This window comes from Callorhinus ursinus, unplaced genomic scaffold (assembly GCF_003265705.2).
Source record: "Callorhinus ursinus isolate GAN/ISIS: 27379988/994484 unplaced genomic scaffold, GSC_fseal_2.0 scaffold22, whole genome shotgun sequence".
Lineage (NCBI taxonomy): Eukaryota > Metazoa > Chordata > Mammalia > Carnivora > Otariidae > Callorhinus > Callorhinus ursinus.
The window spans coordinates 6020883-6036206 of record NW_027397084.1 but is presented as its reverse complement, the minus strand read 5'-3'; the positions used below and the strand labels follow the sequence as shown (position 1 = coordinate 6036206).

Sequence of the window (15324 nt, the reverse complement as noted above, 5' to 3'; positions counted from 1 at the left end):
GATTCAAGTTGTTGCACAGTATCTTGCTTGTCATGTGAATATACTTCAATCTATTTATCCATTCAACTGTGAATGAACATTCGTGTTGTTCCCAAATAAGAGCCAATATAAATAATGCTATGATAAACTTTCTTATTTGAATCTTTGGTACATACACACAGCATATTTCTGCTGGATATATAACTAGGAGTGCCAGTGCTGGGTAAGAGGGTATGAATATATTCAACTTAAGTCCTCCAGATTAGATATAACAATTTGCATTCCCACCAACAGTGTATGGGAGTTCTGCTAATCTGAATCCTCACCAACATTTGGTATTGTTAGTCTCCTTTGCAAAACTTCACCCATTTTGGTGAGACTCTTACTTTGCTTTAAATTGTATTTCCTTGCTGAGTAATGAAATTGAGTAACTTCATACTTTGATGAAGTATCATATTCAATGCTCTTAGCTGCATTTTATCAAGCTTTTTCTTACTGATCTGTAGAAATTCTTTATATGTTCTGAATATATAAGTACTCTGTCATTTATCTGTGTTGTAAAAAATCATTTCCTTCTCTGTGACATAACTTTTTATCCCCCATGTGGTGTCTCTGTAAAAGACATTCCTAATTTTAATGTAGTCCAAAAAGTCAATCTTTTGTCTTACAGTAATGTCTTATATATCCTGTTAAAGAAATAGTTCCCAACTCCAAGGACACAGAAATACTGGTTTATAGTATCTTGCAGAAAATTTGTGGAGCCATCATCCACTTGGAACTTTTGTGCCTACTGTAAGATAGCTAGGTAGGTATAAGGTATTATAAAGTAGGTGTAAGGTTTAAGTTTTATTTACTGAAGAATGCCCTTTATCACTTCTTTACAGTGCAACTTTGGTCATAAGGCAAATACCTATTTCTGGATTCAAATTTATGTACTATGTGAGATAGAGATTAAGACTTAGTTCTTATATGAATATCAGTATCATTTACTCCATCTTTACTGCAAAAGCAACTTCTCTTTATAAATCACATGGCCTTAATTAAATGTCCCTCTTAATAAGCTTCTTGCTATCCTGTCTACTTTGTCAGCTATTAATATAGTTAGGCCAGCATTTTTTTTTTTTAGGCATTTGCCTGGCATATTTTTGTCCACCCTTTTATCATTCCTGAATTCTTCTCATTAAGATATGTCTCTTGTTAGCAGATGATGGTTGGATTTTTTTTTTTTTGAGTCTAATAATCTTTCTTTTAAATGGAATCTTTAGTCCATTTACATTTTCTGTGGATATATAACTAGGAGTGCCAGTGCTGGGTAAGAGGGTATTTTACTGAGTAAAATAATTACCGAGTATTATTTTTTTCTGGCTTGGTCCATTTCATTTTTTTCTCCTTTCTTGCCTTTTTGTATTTTTGTTATTCCACATTCTCCTATTATCTTATTTATACATTATTCTATTTTTTATAATTGCCTAGAGATTACAGGACAAATCCTTTCAAGGATATATAAATTTTTCTACTGCCCTAACACTTTCATTCCATTTATACCCTACTGTCTTGTTGCACTTTTATATCTATAAAAGCCCAGAATATATTGTTTCTTACAGTCAATATTTAGATTTACCTATTTAAACTTTTCTGTTGCTCTTGCTGTTTCTCCAGGTTGACATTTGGAATCATTTCCATTCTGCCTATAGTACTAGCATGCCAGTGATAAATTCTCTTAAGATTTGACTGGCCTAAAAATGTTTTTATTTCACCTTTTTTTCTGAAGGTATCTTCACTGGCATTATACTTCTAGGTCAGCAGTTATTTCCTTCAACACTTTGGTGACATCATTCCATTGTCTTCTGGCTTCAATTTTTTTTTCCACTGAGAAGCAACTGTCAGCCTTATTTTTGTTCCTCTAAAGTTAATGTGTCTTGTTCTCTGGCTGCTTTCAGTATTATTTTATTTTTTGTTTATAGCAGCATGACTATAATGAGTGTATGGAGGTTTTGTTTTTTGTTTTTTGTTTTGTATATATCCAGGCTGGGCTCCGTATTATTTCTTGATTCTGTGGCTTTTTGCTTTTCATCATTTTTGGAAGTCTAGAAACCACTGTATCTTCAAATAAGGTTTCTAGTCCCTGTTCTCTCCTCCCCATCTGGATCTTCAACTCCATGTACATTGAACCTTTTCACTGTATTCAATACCTCTTAAGATCTTTTTTTCCACTGTTAAGCTTTAATTCAGTAATTTCTTTTGAAAATACCACCACATATTCCCACACATATATATGAATATATGTATGTATAACATGTTTGAATTGTCCAGGCCTACCTACAGATTTTTTTAATACAGTGTTGTAAATGTATTTCTTCTTCCTTAACATTCTCATTTTCTTAATAACATTTTCTCTTTAGCTTACTTTACTATAAGAATACAATATATAATGCAAAATATGTGTTAGTTGACTGTTTATGTTATCAGTAAGACTTCTGGTGAACAGTAGGCTATTGGTTGTTTTTGGTGAGTCAAAAGTTATATGGGAGGGGCACCTGGATGGCTCAGTCGGTTAAGCATCAGACTCATGATTTCGGCCTCAGATCATGACCTCAGGGTTGTGGGATCAAGCCCTACCTCAGGCTCTGCATTCAGCATAGAGTTGGTGTCTGTCCCTCTCCCTCTGCTCTTCTTTCCACTTGCGCGCTCTGTCCAATAAATAAATAAAATCTTAAAGTCCAGGAGTTTATTAAGGTATCTCCTTTTATCTGGGCCCTGAACTCTAATTTTTGTCTCTCAAACCCTAAAATATATTGAAAGTTCTTTTCACAGGTTCAGCTACCACTTTCCGAATTGGCAAATGCCTCAAAAGGAAACACAGGCTCAAATGCTGGACTTACTCTAGTGGGCTCCCCTCCTCTCCTAGATCTTGACCCTATAATTTCCTGTACCCTTCACAGCTCTTCTACATCTAGTATATATGTATATATTTCATACAACCCTACTAGTTGTTCTCACTCAGATCATTCTCTGCCTGCCTGTATGGTCACTCATCAGTCTTCTTCAAGAGTTCCAGTTCATCTAACAACTTCTTAAATGTACACAGATTCTAAGACTCCATGCTGAACCCTCTTCCTATTCTCATTTTAAGCAACCTTCTTGAACACATTACCCGTATCCATACATTTAATAGCTAAGTTCCAAGACAGCACCTTATAAATAAATGCTTAATACAAACTCTCAGCCAAGATTCATCCCATATTTCCTATATTCATATCAAATTCCAAGTCAAAAGCTGAACTATATGTATTTTCCACCAGAAACTGTCTTTATTTTATAATCCATACCTCATTTCCCCATCCTCACAACCCTTGGGATTTAGTCAACCAAGATGTACTAATATAAAACCTAAGCCACCTTTCTTATGGTAGAGCCTAAGTATGTGTCAACATCTCTAGCAGATAATATAGTTGATTAACTCAAATCTATCATACCTTCATATGATTATACCAAGCTAGTAAGTGCACAACATTCATTTTATAAGACTTATTGGCCTGGAATTGAACATGTACCCAAAATTCGTCCAAGAAACTGAAAAAGACTTACATTCTATGGTTCTGGAGAGGTTTTCCTCTCTTTCCTATCAAATGGACAAGATACCAAGTTGCCCTGATTGTCACAGTCAGCATTCTTGTGACCTCAAGGGAAACCAATCTGAAGACAAAGTAGACACTAAGGATGGCAAATGGAGAGAGATATAATCCAGGTCCAAAATGAAATTATTCGCTGGGGGGGTCATATGACTCCTCCCTCTAGACTTCCAATTACATCAGACTGTTTCCCTATTGTTTCAGTTTGAAACAGTCTTTGCTCTTAAAACATTCCAATTTCCTTTTTATCCACACCACCACCACATCTATTCAAATAATAGCAATAGAACAGTTTCAGAAAAACATATCTGAACATGTCACACCAGTTTTTAAAAATATTGTGTATTATTACACAATTATTATACTGGGTATTCCTTATGCATTATATACTTACTTTGCAAGAAACCATAGAACCAATGTCGAATAAAATTCACACACACACAGACACGGACCCTACACCTTGACCCCATGAGGTTTAGTCAAATGTAGGAAAAAAAAATATGCACAAAATATCTAAACTAATATGTGACAATACTGAGAAATATCTACTTTTAGAGCAATTAAGAAAAGACTAATGTCTAGGAGGTGACATTAAACTGGACATTTTAAGTTAGAATATGAAAAATGAGAAGGAACCACATATAAGAAGATTCTGAGGGGAGTGCAAGACAAAGATGGGATTCTAAGGAAAGGGTACTCATACCACGTAACTGGGAGGGAAAAAAATTCATCCTATGAACATTACAGATGGGGGGACCCTACAACACACAGTCAACAAGTAAAGAGAAGTATGGAATATACTAGAACACCCGACAGGGGGCAAGATCCCTCAAAATCTGGTAGGCTAAACTAAGGCTAATGTGGTCAGGAAAGTCTTCTTTCGAGACTATACTATAAGCTAAAGTTTTTTTCCCAAGTGCAACACGAAGTATTCAAACACAGTAATAAGTTCATGTCCCGTGAGTCATAACACGACTGACACATATTTGTATGAAACATGCACATACACACTTTATTCCATAATATAAACTCTGAAACCCTTATTACTTTAAATCTTTTTTGGAGCAGGGCAAGATATAAACAAATAGCTAAATACAACTCTTTGCCATAGCACTGAAACACCATGAATCACACAAGTGATTATTAATTTTGTCTTCAGATCAGAATCCCGTGGAGAGCTTTAAAAATACTACAATGAGTTCTACCCTATAAAAATTTTGGAAGAGGATCCTTGGCATCAGCGTATTTTTAAAAGACACCCATGTAAATCCTGATATACCACCAAGACCAAAAACAACTGTACCAAGCTACCTTTCTAGCTTGATTTCTTACAATTCTTTTAGTTACCTATAGCCATTTCCTGAATATGTTATGCTTTCTCTCATTCTTTTCACATTCTCTTTCTGTGGCCTGGAATCACCTTCCCTTTTCTAATCAACACATTATGCTCATTTTCTAAGTCTCTGAATGGTTACAATCTCATTATCATGCATATTAACTAGTCAACTAGCAATTGTCAGAATATCATTTGAAACAGAAAAAAAAAGTAAACAAAAAAAAATTAATCTTCCTAGTGATCAGCAGAAGCCAGGTGCCTCACATATATATATACTGATTTTGCAAACTGTTAATGCGTGTTTAACATTTGATTAAAAATCTGTTTCATGCGTGGGTTAAGTATAATAACGAATATTTGCTACTTTTTTTAAAATTTTATTTTATTATGTTAGTCACCATTCATTACATCATTAGTTTTTGATGTAGTGTACCATGATTCATTGTTTGTGTATATTTGCTACTTCTTAAGAGGTCAAGATTATTTTTAGGTTCAAACTGGAATGATTCTTTGTCGAACATTAGAGACAAGTACTGTTTTCTTTCTGGTAAGCATACTAAATATATAATACAACAGAGTCCTGCCACAGCTTTCAACTCAAGAGTCTATGCGCTACAGATTGTATCACAGAGGAAAGGCATTTGAGTTCAGTACCTCCAATAATAACTGCCGTGAAATGAGTCTTAAACACACAGATCTTGATTTTAATTCCACACTCAACTGTACTATACCAAAATTCCAGAGCACATAATTTAAAAGCGTATTTTGAATACGGATTTCCAAATCTCTCTGTAATATGAACAATACTGACTATCCATAGCCAGCATATGAATTGGAAAACTACAACTTTTTATTACATTTCAATTTCATTAAATTTTTTACTCTGCGTTCCTTTTATTGGCTCAGAGGAAGAAGAGAACACTGCTGAGCAAAGATGTAAAGAAGACAATACCTCAAGACTTCCATTTCAGGCAATATGTTGAATTATGTACTAAAACCTATTTTGCCAGCTTAGAATTCAATGTAAGGTAAAATTATCTCTCAAAAACAGGAGAAAAAAATGTATTTCAAATAAAACGTCATACCACTAGGTCCTCTGTTAAAGGATATTATTTTTAAAAATTATATATACCTTATATATATAATTTTATACTACATATATAGTTTATATAGTTATATATAGCTTATATAATTATATATATATGGCAGAAAGTATGAAATGCAAACAAACCAAAGTACAAAGAAAGCAGCAATGCATATGAACAAACCCAAACACTGAAAGGCAATCAGCAGCATGCAGATGGTGGTTAAGCCATTGAGCCTTTATATATATGACTGTCTAAGCAATCAAGAATAAGACAACAAAAGATCCAACTCTGATAGTCCTTATTAATTCTTAGTTCAGTAACTGAACAAATGAATTAATGATGCTATTGGACCCTTGTGTGGGAACCAGCAGCAGTCACACAACCTTTTGCAAGAGACAAAATCTTAGTCAATAAAGTATAACTTTTTCAAGGAGATAGGGTAAGATTCACAATTCAATTTACTGGGGTTGGAAGTCCCAGAAATCTGCCAACTAGACCCTCAAAATCTGTAGTCTCCTATATTAGTAGTGAATTCCTAGCATGTAAACATTTTCCTAGCAACAGTAACTTGTCCTCCTTTAATGCCAGATACATAGACAAGAAAACCTCAAGAGGAACATCCACCAGCACAACTCTCCCTTCCCATTCTGCTAATTATGAAACACTACTGCCATTATTAACATACTGGTATTTAGTTCCTGCCTGGAGGTTTGTACCATCTGGTTATGTTCTGCTTATGAATCAACTGAAAAATAAGACAAATTCTGTCCTTTACACCTGCAGATATAGAAACTGGAAAAAAATGTTCCTCAAGCAAGTGAATACAGATTCACTGCCTCTACTAGTAAAAGTATTAAACCAGTCTGGGCTTTAGCAGCCCATTACACCCTTCCTATGGATATGACTGGGACCACGAGGGAGAACATGTACATAAAGGTAACCATTTAAATGATTTTATAAGCCTAAGAGCTTTGCTTACATTCTCTCCTACACATATACATGTCTCTCTCTCTGTCACTCCAAAGTAAATATCAGTTGCTCGCTTCCTTTCATATATATTTCATATCAAGAATACAAGTCACTGAGAATGAAGTGGGATACTGAAAGGTATGTCCAAGAAACTTTTTCCAAAAAGCAGGAGAAAAACTTGTGCTCCAAAGTGTTGATGTTATTCTTCTAATGAAGCACACTATGGCCAGCATTCAGGTACCTCTGAGAAAATAGGGGGCAGGAAACTACTAAGCAGGTTTGAAAAAATAAAAACTACATGGTGGCCTGGGGCAGGGAGCAAACAATCAAGATTTATTCTTAAGATTTGAAAAGTATCCCATGAGACAATGGAGAGTCACTTAAGACTCAAAGGTAATAGGGTAATCAGGTTCACGTTTTCTTAAGATTTTTATTTTTATTTATTTGCCAGAGAGAGAGAGACAGCACAAGCAGAGGGAGCGGCAGACAGAAAGAGAAGCAGGCTCCCTGCTGAGGAAAGAGCCCAATGTGGGATCAGGACCTGAGCTGAAGGCAGACACTTAACCGACTGAGCCACCCAGGCGTCCCATGGTTCATGTTTTCTAGTAGCTCCTTTTTCCCCTCTGCTCAACACAGCAGAGCTTTTCAAAGTATATCCTCTGTAGAATTAAGATCATAACAGAAATAAAAGTCATGAACACACATGCCGGTGGGATATACTGTATTTCCTCTCTGAAGTTTAAGGCTCCTCAAATTGGCCCTGGCCATGGTCTGAACAAGCTCCCTCTGTTGAGGGTGGAAAAAGGGTAGAACTTTGTGTTTAATTTTATTTAAAAAGAAAGCCTTTAATCTATACCAATATTTAACACTCAGACTGATACTAGTTCTCTCTCCCAATGCACATCTCCAAAGCTTACTAGGCAAAGCACTGACATTTTTTCTCTTCCTTGAACCAGGTTTAGGCATGTCAGATTAATGAGAATATTTTGAAAATATTAAGAATTGTTTCCCTCATTTTACATTTGTCCTGTTTCATTAATTAAAAAAATCCTTACATTTGCACACAAATCTGAAACCAACACTTAGTTAAAAAAAAAAAAAAGTTTTGGGGCGCCTGGGTGGCTCAGTCGTTAAGCGTCTGCCTTCGGCTCAGGTCACGATCCCAGGGTCCTGGGATCGAGCCCCGCATCGGGCTCCCTGCTCCGCGGGGAGCCTGCTTCTCCCTCTCCCACTCCCCCTGCTTGTGTTCCTGCTTTCACTGTGTCTATCTCTGTCAAATAAATAAATAAGAATCTTTAAAAAAAATACAGTTCAAAATATTAAAAAAAAAAGTTTTAAAATCTTTCCAATGAAGAATTTTGGTGTTATTGACAAGATTTAAAAACAAGAAAAAAGGGTGCCTGGGTGGCTCAGTCGGTTAAGCATCTGCCTTGAGCTCAGGTCATGATCTCAGGGTTCTGGGATCGAGCCCCGCGTCGGGCTCCCTGCTCAGTGGGGAGTCTGCTTCTCCCTCTCCCTCTGCTTGCTGCTTCGCCTGCTTGTGTTCTCTGGCAAATAAATAAGATCTTTAAAAAAAAAAAAATAAGAAAAAAATGTCTTTTATATTTACTTAAATATTTACCATTTCTGGCATTATTAGTTTCTATTTATCCAAATGCCCATGTAACATCATTTTCCTTCTGCCAAAAAGTACTTCCTTTAACATTTTCTGTGTAGTATATACAGGTCTGCTGGCAACAAGTTCTCTCAGATTTTGTCTGAAAGCTTTTATTTTGCCTGCACTTCCTGAAAGGTATTTTGCTAGGTAGAGAATTCAAGGTTGAGAATTATTTTCTTTCAGACTTTATGCTTTTCTTTTTATCACAGCTTTTCACTGAACTGATTATGTTCCTTTAGGTGGTTTCTTTCATGTTTCTTCTGCTTTGAGTTCACGGAGCTTCTTAGATCTATGGGCTTACAGTTTTCAATAAGTTTGGAAATTTTTCAACTATTATTTCTTCAAATATTTTTTCTGTCCCATTCTCTCTCCATTGATTCAGGGACTCCAATTAGACATACGTAAAACTACTTAACAGGGCCTGTGGGCGGCTCAGTTGATTAAGTGTCCAACTCTTGACCTCAGCTCAGGTCTTGATCTCAGGATCATGAGGTCAAGAAGCCATGTGCTGGGCTCCATGCTGAGTGTGGAGCCTACTTAAAAAAACAAACAAACAAACAAAAAAAAAAACTATTTGATATTGCACTCAAGTTACTAATGCTCTATTCCTTTTTTTTCTAGTACATTTTTTTAAAAAGTAGGCTCTACACCCAACATGGGGTTTGAACTCACAATGCTGATATCAAGAGTTACGCTCTACTGACTGAACCAGCCAGGCACCCCTCTAGCACATTTTAGGTAGTTTCTATTGCTGTGTCTTCCAGTTCACTAATATTTCATTCTATAGTGTCCAATAAGCTGAATTCCATGCAATGTTTTTCATTTCTGATACTGTATTAACTCATGTGCATAAGTTCAATTTGGGTCTTTTTACATTTTCCATTTCTCTCACCATCATGCTTGTGTTTTCTTCTACTTTCTTGAACACATGCGATACAACTGTAATAGTTGTTTTAATGTCCTTACTGCTATTTCCATCATCTCTTGTCATTTCTGGGTCTGTTTATGTTGACTAATTCTTCTTCTAGTTACAGGTTGCTATTATCCTGGCTTCTCTACATGCCTGGTAATTTTTTTTTTTATCAGATAATGGGCATTGTGTATTTTACACACGTGGCTGCTAGATTTTGTTATACTCTTTCAAACTGTATTGAATTCTGTTCTAGAATTAGTTCAATCTGCTTCCAAGGTACATGCAAAGAAACCTTTAGTCTAAGGTGATACAATCTTTTATAGACTCTATCCTATGCCTTATGAAGTCTTTCCACTGTGCCTTGTGGAAACATGAACTATTAGTGAGTTCCAGAAACTGCTTCACCAAATGCTTTCCAGCAGTTATTTCTCCAGCTATGGAAGTTTCCTTTCTTATGTGTGTAATTCACAGTACTCAGCCAAAGCTTCATGGTAAGCCCTACAAAGATCTCAGAGTGCTGTCTGTGCAGTTTCCTCCATTCTGGAACTCTGCCTCACACACTGTAGCTGCCTTGGCCTCCCTATACTCCTATCTCCTATTTCCGCAATTCTGCAGGAAAACTGGGCTCTGTTGGGACTTCCTCCTTTCTGCTGCCTGTAAATTGCTTCTAGACAATGAGGTAGGGTAATTTTAGGGCTTGCCTTACTTTTAGTGATAACTTCCTTCAGTGATAACAATCCTATGCTGTTGTCCAATATCTGAAACCACTATTTCATGTACTTTGTCCAGTTTTCTAGTTGTTTAACTCAGGAGGGCAAATTCAGTCCTTGTTACTTCATCATGGCCAGGATTTTGACCACATAAATGATACAAAAATGCATCACCTTCTACTTTGTTTATAAGATCACCTGACTGATTTCAGGGAATATGGGAAGTCACTACTAAATTTTAACAAACTCCCAATCTACTTGGTGGAGGAGACTATAAAAGGAATATCATAATGTCGGTAATGAAGCCAACAACATAGTTCTTACATGTGGTTCTACATATCTTTACAGAATGAATCTTTCATGTAGGACAGGTATTATAACCAGGTACCAAAATAAACTGATCCAAGACTCAGACCTAACAATAGCCATATTACAGCTGAGATTAAGAAATAGTTCAAAGTATAAATTGTTTTTGCATAACAAATAAAAAATTCTCAAATGTAAAGAAAAAAAAAAAGAATATAAAAAACTTCCATGCTGAGCACAGATAATGAGAAAGAAAGCAAGCTATGAAAGTACATCACATGTTCAGGGACAAGAGTGTGATTACTGTATTTAGTGAATGAAAAAGAAGATGATACAAAATTGTAATTTGGGGGTCAGTTCCCAACAACACCAAAAGCTGGCCAGGATAAGAAGCAACAGGAGTTCTCATTCATTGTTGATGGGAAAATGGTAGAATCTGGAAGATAATCTGACAGTTTCTTACACAACATACTCTTAACACATGACCCAGCAATCACACTCCTTGGTTATTTACCTAGGTAAACTAAACTCTTATGTCCCCAGGAAACCCAGACAAGGATGTTATTTATAGTAGCTTTATTCATACCTGACAAAGTTTGAAAACAACCAAGATGTCTTCAATAGGTGAATCTGGATAAACTGTGCTATAGATAGTTAACAGACTATTAATCAGCACTAAAAAGTAATCAGCTATTAAGTCATGAAGACACGGAGAAAATTTAAATACATATTACAAAGTGAAAAAGCTATATACTGTATGATTCCAACCACACAACATTCTGAAAAAGGCAAAACTATGGAGACAATAAAAAGATCAATGGTTGCCAGGAGCTGAGGGAAGGGAAAGATGAAAGAGCAAAAGATTCTTAGGGTAGCAAGATATATTCTGTAAGATATTACATTACACATTTGTCAAATTAAACATTTGTCCAAACTCATAAAATGTACAATACCAGGAGAGAACTCTAAGATAAACTATGGACTTTGGGTGATAATGTCAGTGGAGATCCATTCTGGTTCAGGATGCTGATAGTGGGGGAGGCTATCACGGGGGGGCAAGGAGTATATGGGAACTCTCTATACTTTCTGCTCAATTTTGTTGTCAATCTAAAACTATTCTAAAAAAAGTCTGTTAAAAATAAATGAATCTGGCAACAATATGAAATATAAGCAGACAAGGGACTAAAGTTGAGAGAAATCAGTTAAGAGAATAAAGGAACACTGTAGGCAACACACAAGGATAGGCAAACAATACTGGCAGTAGAAACAGAAGCACTCTAAAACAGTGTTCAAGTTGTTGCTTGTACAGTTGACCCCTGAACAACACAGGGAGTTAGCGGCACCAATCTCCCACACAGGTGAAAATCTGAGTATAACTTTTGACTCCCCAAAAACTTAACTGAAAGCCTACTGTTGGCCAGAAGGCCTTACCAATAACATAAACATTGAATTAACACATTTCTTGTATGTTATGTGTATTATATACTCTATTCTTATAATACAGTAAGCTAAAGAAAAGGTTAATAAAATCCTAAGAAAAAATACATTTACAGTGTTGTATCATATTTATTGGGAAAAAAATTCATGTGCAAGTGGACTTCTGTGGTTCAAACTGGGTCATGCTGCTCAAGGGTCAACTGTATATATAACCTAGTATACTAGATATAATCATTGCAGATCTTTCTGCACAAAGAGAATTATTTTCTCCAAATTAATAGTAGCAAAATATTTTTTGTTTTTATTTTTAACAAAATACATGTGTACCTTGGAACAACTTTCCAAGTTTATATGACAAATATAGGCAGTGAAAATTAGATAATACATAACAAATCACGTCCGTGTTTTAAAAGTTAGAACTCACCTAAGAAATTTTTTTTTAACTTAATTGGGACTCTAAAAAAATAATTAAAATATAACTAATGCTTAGTTTTCTTATATAACGAACTATAATGAAACACCACATTCTTACTGAAGTAATGGTTTAACTTTTTAATGAATGTAAATTGGTATCAGTTTGAGTGAAATCTTAACTTCCTATCAATCTTGACAAACTACTTCCTCCCAGAAAACTCCAAACATTGCTAAATACTGAACAGCTGTTAAAAATCAATGTAAATCACTCCGTGTGGAGAGAGATTATTATTTACAATGACAACAAAAGGAAGAATTACTTTTCTGAAAGTGGAAGAATTAGTCTCACCTTTTTCTTCTGGTCTTATAGGAAAATACTTCTTCTCTATAGCTATTAGCTCAGGCTTTGGAGCTAAGGAAAAAAAACAAAGTTAATACTTAAAAAAAAATAGTTTCAAAGCACAAAGACGATTATACCACTAAACAGTACAGGTTAGTTTTAAAATAACATTAGAGGAAACATGGCTTAACAGAGGAACAGTGTACCAGAATCACTAGGCTAAATATCTAATCCTGCACCTACCTACCACTATTACATGACTAAGTAGTTACTTTGTGGTCTCAGTTCTTTCTTTGTCAAATGAAGGCGTTCATATCATCTACAACACCACTCTCCAGTAGAACTTTCTATGATGATGGAAATATTCTATTTTTGTGCTATCCAATATTGAGTATGGAGACTTGAAATGTTACTACTGTGACTGTGAATTCAATTTTTTAATTTATTTAACTTTAGTTAAATTTTAAAAGCCCAAATATGACTAGTGACTAAAAAGCCTCCAACACCAACTTCTATAAAAATTATTTTTAACTTATGCTTTACTTGTTATGGGATTAGGTCAGCAAATACAAAGCTGAAAACTTGGGAGTAGGGAAGAAGGACTTGTATTATTTTAAAATAGAGCAAATCTTCCAAGAAAAATAATTGTACTTCATTTGTAAAAATCAGAAATTAGGGGCTAAAATTTACAGAAACAGAGTAAGAGCCAGATTATAAAACTGTAACTCCGGAAAAGTCTTCTAAGAACACCGTAATATATTCAACTGCTTAAAAAAAAATAAAAATAAACTGATCTAGTTTGCTTAACCCTTAGAGCACATAGTCGGAAGAAATACAAATTAATATTTAAATGAGACATTAACAAATGTATTTAATGTGAAAAGGTTAAATTACTAATTGGCCAGATCAATATATTAAGTATTCTACCTAAATACATTTAAACTTTGTCAATTTTCTTAATTAGAAATGGCAAATTATAACTAAAGTATCCAAATTACTTTTAAGATCCTATTTTAAGTTTATACTTAAAAAATACTGATATTAATATATGTAAACACTTAATTTTTATATATTTCTAAAGTTTGTATATATCACAGCATATATGGTTTTTGCTAATATAAGTGGTTTATACTTAAAACCCAATTTCACCACTTTATAACTTGAAAATATGAAAAACAGCAAACTGAATAATGTGTTTCTTACCTACCTGGACCTTTAGCAGGTGGTGGTGGTTTCTTTGGTTTCTATTAAAATAACAATGGTGAAGATACATGAACACTTACATGTTACATACTTATACTTAAATTCTGATCATTAATAATCTAAATTGAAGGAATATCTGTCCTCATCGCATCCCTGCCAAAAATTATAAAATAAAAAGATCTTAACAACCAAAAGGTCACTAACAAAAAATTTAATCTATCAGAACAAATGCTGGGGCGCCTGGGTGGCTCAGTCGTTGGGCGTCTGCCTTCCGCTCAGGTCATAAACCCAGTGTAATGGGATCGAGCCCCGCGTCTGGCTCCCTGCTCCGCGGGAGGCCTGCTTCTCCCTCGCCCACTCCCCCTGCTTGTGTTCCCTCTCTCACTGTGTCTCTGTCAAATAAGTAAATAAAACCTTTAAAATAAAAAAAAAGAACAAATGCCTTCTTGATCAAAATTCAAATATGTCAAAACTCACCAGTGAGTTTGGTAAACTCCAAAATATCTTAATGATAATCAAAACTATTCGTGACCGCTTCCCCTACTTTAAGATTCCTAGACACAATTTTACCTCCCTTTAACGACTGAGTAGTACGGGGAAGGAGAGGTGGCAGGGAAAGGAAGAGAGAGACAGGTTTAAAAAAAGAGTGGCTAATAGATGGATCTAGCTTATACTCCTAACTCTTCAGAACTCTCAGAAGATTTAAAGCAAAGGCCCGTGGGGCACGTGGGTGGCTCAGCCAGTCAAGTGCCCAACTCCTGATTTTGGCTCAGGTCACAACCTCAGGGTCGTGAGGCTGAGCCCCACACTGGGCTCCATGCTCAGTGCGGATTCTGCTTATCCCTCTCCCTCCCCTGCTTGCGCATGTACACACTCTTTCTCTCTAAAACAAATGAATAAAACCTTAAAAAAAAAAAAGGTTTATTTTTCCTCAATTTATTCAAATTCTCTTGGGTTTATAAGCATTTTTTTTTTTTTTAAGAGAGAGCGCGGTGGGGAAGCAGGGGAGAGGGAGAGAGAAAATGTTAAGCAGACTCCACACCCAACGTGGAGCCCCACACGGGGCTGGATCCTACAACCCTGAGATCATCACCTGAGCTAAAATCAAGATCAGACACTTAACTGACTAAGCCACCAGGCACCCCAGTGTTCATTTATTTTTAAGACTTAATTTAATGATTTAAAAAACTTGAAATATTCCTAAGCATGTGAGTTTGGTTTTCCCAAATTAAAAAATAACTGAGAGTCAATGCTGTATAAACACCAAATAAACGCCCCCAAAATAATTTGTTCATTAGGCATTAAAATAAAACACCCTGAAAGGCTGAATAAATACTGAA

General features: G+C 35.5%; 1 protein-coding gene across 4 annotated transcripts in view; it reads right to left on the bottom strand.

Annotated features, from left to right (window-relative positions):
* The window catches only part of CD2AP (CD2 associated protein), a 133467-nt gene that overhangs the window by 28246 nt on the left and 89897 nt on the right, over positions 1-15324 (bottom strand). For all 4 annotated transcript variants that reach the window (XM_073905063.1, XM_073905064.1, XM_025890562.2 and 1 more), the window contains 2 exons: positions 13989-14025; positions 12791-12853 (listed from right to left, as the gene is read on the bottom strand). In XM_073905063.1, coding sequence (XP_073761164.1) covers positions 12791-12853; positions 13989-14025 — 100 coding nt within the window. The remainder of the gene's footprint in view (positions 1-12790; positions 12854-13988; positions 14026-15324) is intronic.